The following is a 6,000-nucleotide window of genomic DNA, read 5'->3' as shown; positions in this document are numbered from 1 at the left end:
TAGTCTGAGGTATTTTTGTTCTCCATGTACATATTTCTTCTCTGCACTTCACCTTTTCAATGTTCCTGCATAAAACTGGTCTCAGATTCACACAATCCATGGTAGCCAGCTTTGGTTCCAATTTCTAAGTGGAATAAATATTGTGTGTATACACTCCAAAAAATACAAAAAAAAAAATAAAAAATATACAAGACAAGATTTTATTGTCTGATAACAGACTTTAAGTTAAATTTACCACATTATTTTTTGAGTAGGTTCGTGATGCTTTTTGAGTGTCAGTTACCTTTCGGTACTTTGAACTCTTGATTTCATGTGTGGAGAAAGTCTGGCTAACTGTCCATCCTTTATGTATTGCGACATGTATACAAGCGAATTTAGGAAAGTACGGGGAGAAATCACGATTTCTGAATAGAGTGACGTCACAACAACCGTTTAAAGTGAATGAGAGAAATGTGCTCTGGTGTTAACATTTACGGACTGGATTCGAACACTTGTAGTTCCTTACTTGCGCTTGTAAGTTTCTGGTTTAAGTAATATGGCGAATGTGAATATATCAAAAGCCTCCCCATACTATGTCCTAGTGGTATTACAAGAGGCTCTGTAAAAACGTGGTCAATCCCTTATGGATAAAAGCCCTTTGGTTAGTCCAGGGTTGAAAAAATGGGTGAGTGATCGCGGCCGACGACTGGTAAGCCAAGATAGCACATAGGCCTACACGCCCGATTGGCATATAACACCACTGAAGGGTGGAATCAAGATAATAGCCCCATCTGGGGAATTTTTGGAATTTCGGATACTTTGTGTTGTGTCAGTTGAAGTGCGTTTCACATCTGTGTCTGTATGTTACATCATCTTGTTTTATCTATGTAGGAGGCTGGAATGTGGCATATATAGGGTTTGCCGACCGGATTGTAGCATGCATCAACCATGCATCTTACTCGCTAAAGTAAAATCTCTCTCACAGCAGAGTAGTCTCCCTGTAATCAAAAAAACTCGCTTGTTATGATAGAGTGGCATCCCTTTATGGCATGCTGCATGACGTTGTGAAAAGAACAAATCGTTTGAACTGATTTATTTATTGATTTAATCGGTGTTTGATGCCGTGCTCAAAAATATTTCACGTATACAACGGCGGCCAGCATTACAGTGGGATGAAGCCGGGCGGAACCGGGGACAACCATTACAATCCGCAGGTTGTTGCCAGACCATCCCAAACACAACCTTGGGAGGAAAAACGCTAACCTGAGAAGGACTTGAACTCACAATGATCTCACCTGTGAGAGGCTCCTTGTCATTTTGCTGCCCTTGCACGCTAACCACCATTTCACGGAGGTTACCCAGACCGTTTCAGTGTGCATGTATGCTTCTGGTTGTACGTCGTACGTAACAATTTTTGAGTTATAACGACTAGGAATCATTAGGTATGTGTACATAAACCGTGTCTTCTTATGGCAAGAGTTCATTCCGTCAAGGTGCATTATACTGACACCGGTTCAACCAGTGCTGTTTCTTGGCAGTAATCTCCCTTATACTGCCTCAAGCGAGGCAACAACAAATACCATTTTTAAAATTTTTGGTTTGATCCGACCCGGGTTTGATCCCATGTCCCTCTAAACCATTAGGCCAGCGCAGCGCTCCAAACTTTTTGAGAGTCGGAGTTTAATTAGAATTCTAAAATGCTGAAATATACGAGCTTTCTAGAATGTTGAAATAAACCTGCTTTATAGAATGTTGAAATAAACGTGCTTTCTAGAATATTAAAATATGCGTGCTTTCTAAACTTTGGAGATATACACACGTCTGGTTCACGATGAGGGGCTTTGCGTGTGGTGTTTACGACATATATGCGTGATACATGAAGTAACTCACTAATGTGATACTTTGCCAGCTATCATAATACGCTATCATAATATAAGGAAAGCAGTATACTGTAATTATGTCCTGTGCAGTGCCTTGTTGTTAATTCTCGAATTTCATGAATCGGTTCACACTTTCTGTCTCAGCGGACGCACCATAAAACATCATGCAGAAATTAATATTCCTAGTGGTGGCTTTTGTGCGTGTACCAGCTGCATGTAATTACTACATAAGGGGTATCCTTCAAAATTAGCTTGCTGAATGATTAATATTTAGCATCTCGCTGGCAATATTTCAGCCATTTCGTGGAGGTAGTTTGTTTATAGGCCTATATAAAGACGACCCACGTTTAGGCCCAACAACCGCAGATACAAACGACATCATTTGATGAGCGCCCGTTTTATATACGTAGCACATGGGCCACTAGCTAAACACTTCATAAATCAATTTTCTCTTATGTTTTACTTATTGATTTTTCATTTGATTATACATGTAGATGAGATCTACGAGCAAGATCGCATAACGTACTTACTCAGTTCTGTAAACGTTGGCAAAGGTTCCAACAGACGAGACGGGGTGTCATGACGATTGTAAAACGATTAATATAAACTTATTAATTTACTTAACTGATTGGAGTTGTAAGCCGTACTCAAGAATATTTCACTTATACGACGGCGGCCAGCATTATGGTGAGAGGAAACCGTGCAGAGCCATTTATTATATTTACTCTGCAGCATGCAAACAACAACAGTAAGAAAAATAAGCAAACAAACTGTTAATGTTAAGTCTGTTTTATTTCCCTCTCCAATACGATAGAGATCGAAGAGTGTCGCATATACTGTTCTGGATATGCCTGGAATTGTCAGAATTGGTAAAAACAAGGACAGCATAGGCTCCCATAGAAAAACAAAAAAGACAAGTTAGGCGCTTAGAGAAAAAAAAACCAAAAAAAACACAAAAACAAGATACGCTCCCAGGAAAAGAAAGCAAAAATTGATAAGATGGCCTCCCTGAGAAAGGCAATATACAGCGGTGATATTACATTAAAAAACCTTAAGTTAACAAAGAGAAATACAGGATATCTAGAAATGCGAATGCGGTAAAAGTTGACACAAATTACAATTAAAACGAAGATATCTGATGTCAAATAAAAATTCATGTAACTTCGAAGTCGACAATCGTTCTGTCCGTGGAGAAATTCAATGATGCCATGAATGATGCGCCATTTCTTTTACCCAGAATCCTTCACGCGAATCCAAGGGTGGAAGTGAGTCTTTCCACTAAAACCCACCCTTGAGAATACTTCGAATGACCATTTGGTCGGCAAGGAAACTCTCTTCAGAGTGCGATAGAATGAGTGAAAATAATGGCAACACGTCGTCCATTGTGTCTTTTCGTACGTAAAGATGATTAGAGTCAGGATAGTATGGACATCAAGCGTCCAAACAAAGCGCAGACTTCAGTGTAATCTCTTTGGCTATCTAGCCCGACCCCAATTCAGTCTCCTTGCCCTGCCCTCTTCCCAGCTGTGTCAAAGCACCGAACCCTGACTTGACGGTCAGGGATCACGACTTGGTGGTCAAGGTAGACAACTCCACCTCGTCATCAGGTTTGGACTCTCCAATCCGCCTCAAAGACCGGCTCATCTGAGTATCGTCAAACTGAGGCTTGCACAGGAACCGGATACGCTGTACGAACAAAGACATTTGATTGGTGATTTACCAGCACAAAGAAGAGTAGACAAGTGATTGGTGATTTACTAGCATAAAAATGAGTTTACAACTGATTGGTGACTTACAAGCAAAAGAGAGAGATTTCATTGGAGATGAACCACGAACAAGACACTGACTAGTGCTTTCCAGACACAAGAATGGGATGTGATTTGGTGACTGCCTATCACCATAAAGACGTTTGATTTACCGTCACAAGAGAGACATTTAAATGCCGATTTACCGGCAGAAGAAACATGTGTTTTAGCAGCACAAGAAAGATATCTGATTGGACATTTACAGCTTCCCGTCACACGTCATGCTTTCAGTTGCTTTGTACAGAGGTTGCCTCATTACCTTGGTGATTCCACCGCCTGTGTGCATCAAACGCCAAATGGCTACTCCAGGAATGAATAGAAGGGGAATTCCCGACATGAGCCAGCCTACCCCACGTGCCCAGTCTGGGAAGTAGTAGACGCCAGATTTCCGCTTGTACGTCATTTCCGGGTACAGGACAATGTCCAAAATGAACAGCAGCTGTTGGCAAGTAAAATAAGTTTGTGACCGGAACGCTCGATGCAAATATAGTCATGCAAATAAGTTTAATCTGATTAAAGGCTAACGAAGTGGGACCTACTTACGAAAGAGGAAATGCCAAAGAACCATTCCTTGACTAAAAAAGTTTAGAATGTCACATCTCCAAAGTGAATTGATTTGCGTCGACTGACATGCAGTTACCCCCCTTTATTACCCCCCACCCCACCACCACCCCTTCTATCGCTAGCCTAAGTTACCAGTTAGCATATCATTTACATGTTTCTTCTATGAATAATTTTTACTACTGTCGATTTTACTTTTGTGTTTTTCTCATTCATTTCATGGTTGGAGGAGTGATTTTTGGTGAAATTTTCATAAAACTTCGTACACAGATTTTTCTCCTGGTTTGTAGGATGGACTTGGAACATACATCAAAACATCAATATGTGAACAGTCATGACTTTTTTACTCGAAAGCTGCAAATCGTATTGACTACATCTGTACTCTCTTTTAATATTTCAACACAGCTACACACAATCTCATTCAGACAACTTACTATTGAGAACAGCGGAGAGGCGAAAAGCCAGGCGATTTTAAAGAACGGTCCAACTCTATACCCCAGCATGTATTCGATATTCTGTTGAAACTTATTAATTCCTGAAAAAAAAAGAGGCAAAAAATTCGCGATTTAATCAAAGTAATGAAGAATTACATCATTAAAGTAACAATTAAAACCATATCACGTCCCGTTTTGAAGTGTTTTGGTAAATATGTGCTCGTCATCTTGGTCTTGTCATCCCAAAGGAACGAAACTTAAACTGGTACGGGCGTTTCCTTCATGGGAATCATGGTTAAATATTAACAAGGGCCACATTCACACGATACGGTAAACTGAGAAAGGCTTAGCAAGGTCGGAAGCCTGCAAGATCGGGACTCTGGGGGCTCTGCGGCGTAACTTCCAACGAAGGCGGCGAACTGTTTATCATTTTACAGCAACACATGCGGCCACAGGAGTCCCCTCACGCTCGATGACTTCTCCTGAAGATACATCAGAGCAACACACTATGGCAACAGCCAGAGTATAGCTAGAGAATTGCTGAAACGCTTTAGACGTGGCTATCACACTATGTACGCAGGATTAGCGGATGATCGCTCACGGATATGTATCATTTATGCTCTGCAATCTACGCGTTCTTAAAATGGACCTCCATTCTAATTGACACCAGCATTTGTAAGGTCAACAACATTAGAACCTCCATACAAATAACGCTCTGCTCACAATCAGACCCATTCTCCGAAAAGGACGACACTGCCTAATACATTCGAGCAATTTTTGTTCGACAATTAACAAGGACAATATTCACAGGATACGGTAAACTGAGAAAAGTTTTAATATCCATCATAAGAAACACAGAAACTTAAGACGTAAAGACATATTCACACCAAGTTTACCTGTTTACAGTATGACTATATTTAGTTCTTTATTTATTTGATTGGTCTTTCACGCCGTACTCAAGAATATTTGACTCATACCATTGCAACCAGCATTGTGGTGGGAGGAAACCGGGTAGATCCGCAGGTTGCTGCAAGACCTTCCCACGTGCGACCAGTATTATTACTGAACCAAAGTATAGCCAAATAATCTGAACCTCTAAGAACTGTATTAGAGACTCATCAGCCGTCAGGCAAACTTGTACTTACCATAGAAGTAGGCTATGCCTATACACTGTAGAAACACCATCAGCAGCAAGATTCGTCCCCCACAGTACCACTCGAATATCTGCTGCACGTACACACCACCCTGGGGGAAGGGAGAGAGAAAGTGAGATGGAGAGGTGATACATTCATCCCGCAACTCAAGTCACAATATTTACAATAGCAGTGGGAATGTTTTTGC

The 6,000-nt window shown here is 40.9% G+C and overlaps 1 protein-coding gene across 2 annotated transcripts in view; it reads right to left on the bottom strand.

Moving 5' to 3' along the window:
* Nucleotides 1-2,632: 2,632 nt before the first annotated feature.
* The window catches only part of LOC135478983 (sodium- and chloride-dependent taurine transporter-like), a 44,500-nt gene continuing 41,132 nt past the window's right edge, over nucleotides 2,633-6,000 (bottom strand). For both annotated transcript variants that reach the window (XM_064758674.1, XM_064758673.1), the window contains exons 10-13: nucleotides 5,805-5,904; nucleotides 4,660-4,760; nucleotides 3,924-4,103; nucleotides 2,633-3,545 (exon numbers count right to left, since the gene is read on the bottom strand). In XM_064758674.1, coding sequence (XP_064614744.1) covers nucleotides 3,423-3,545; nucleotides 3,924-4,103; nucleotides 4,660-4,760; nucleotides 5,805-5,904 — 504 coding nt within the window. In that variant the 3' untranslated portion in view covers nucleotides 2,633-3,422. The remainder of the gene's footprint in view (nucleotides 3,546-3,923; nucleotides 4,104-4,659; nucleotides 4,761-5,804; nucleotides 5,905-6,000) is intronic.

The sequence above is a fragment of the Liolophura sinensis genome, chromosome 12 (assembly GCF_032854445.1).
Source record: "Liolophura sinensis isolate JHLJ2023 chromosome 12, CUHK_Ljap_v2, whole genome shotgun sequence".
Lineage (NCBI taxonomy): Eukaryota > Metazoa > Mollusca > Polyplacophora > Chitonida > Chitonidae > Liolophura > Liolophura sinensis.
The sequence above is the reverse complement of the archived record's forward strand: the minus strand, read 5'-3'. Positions and strand labels throughout refer to the sequence as shown.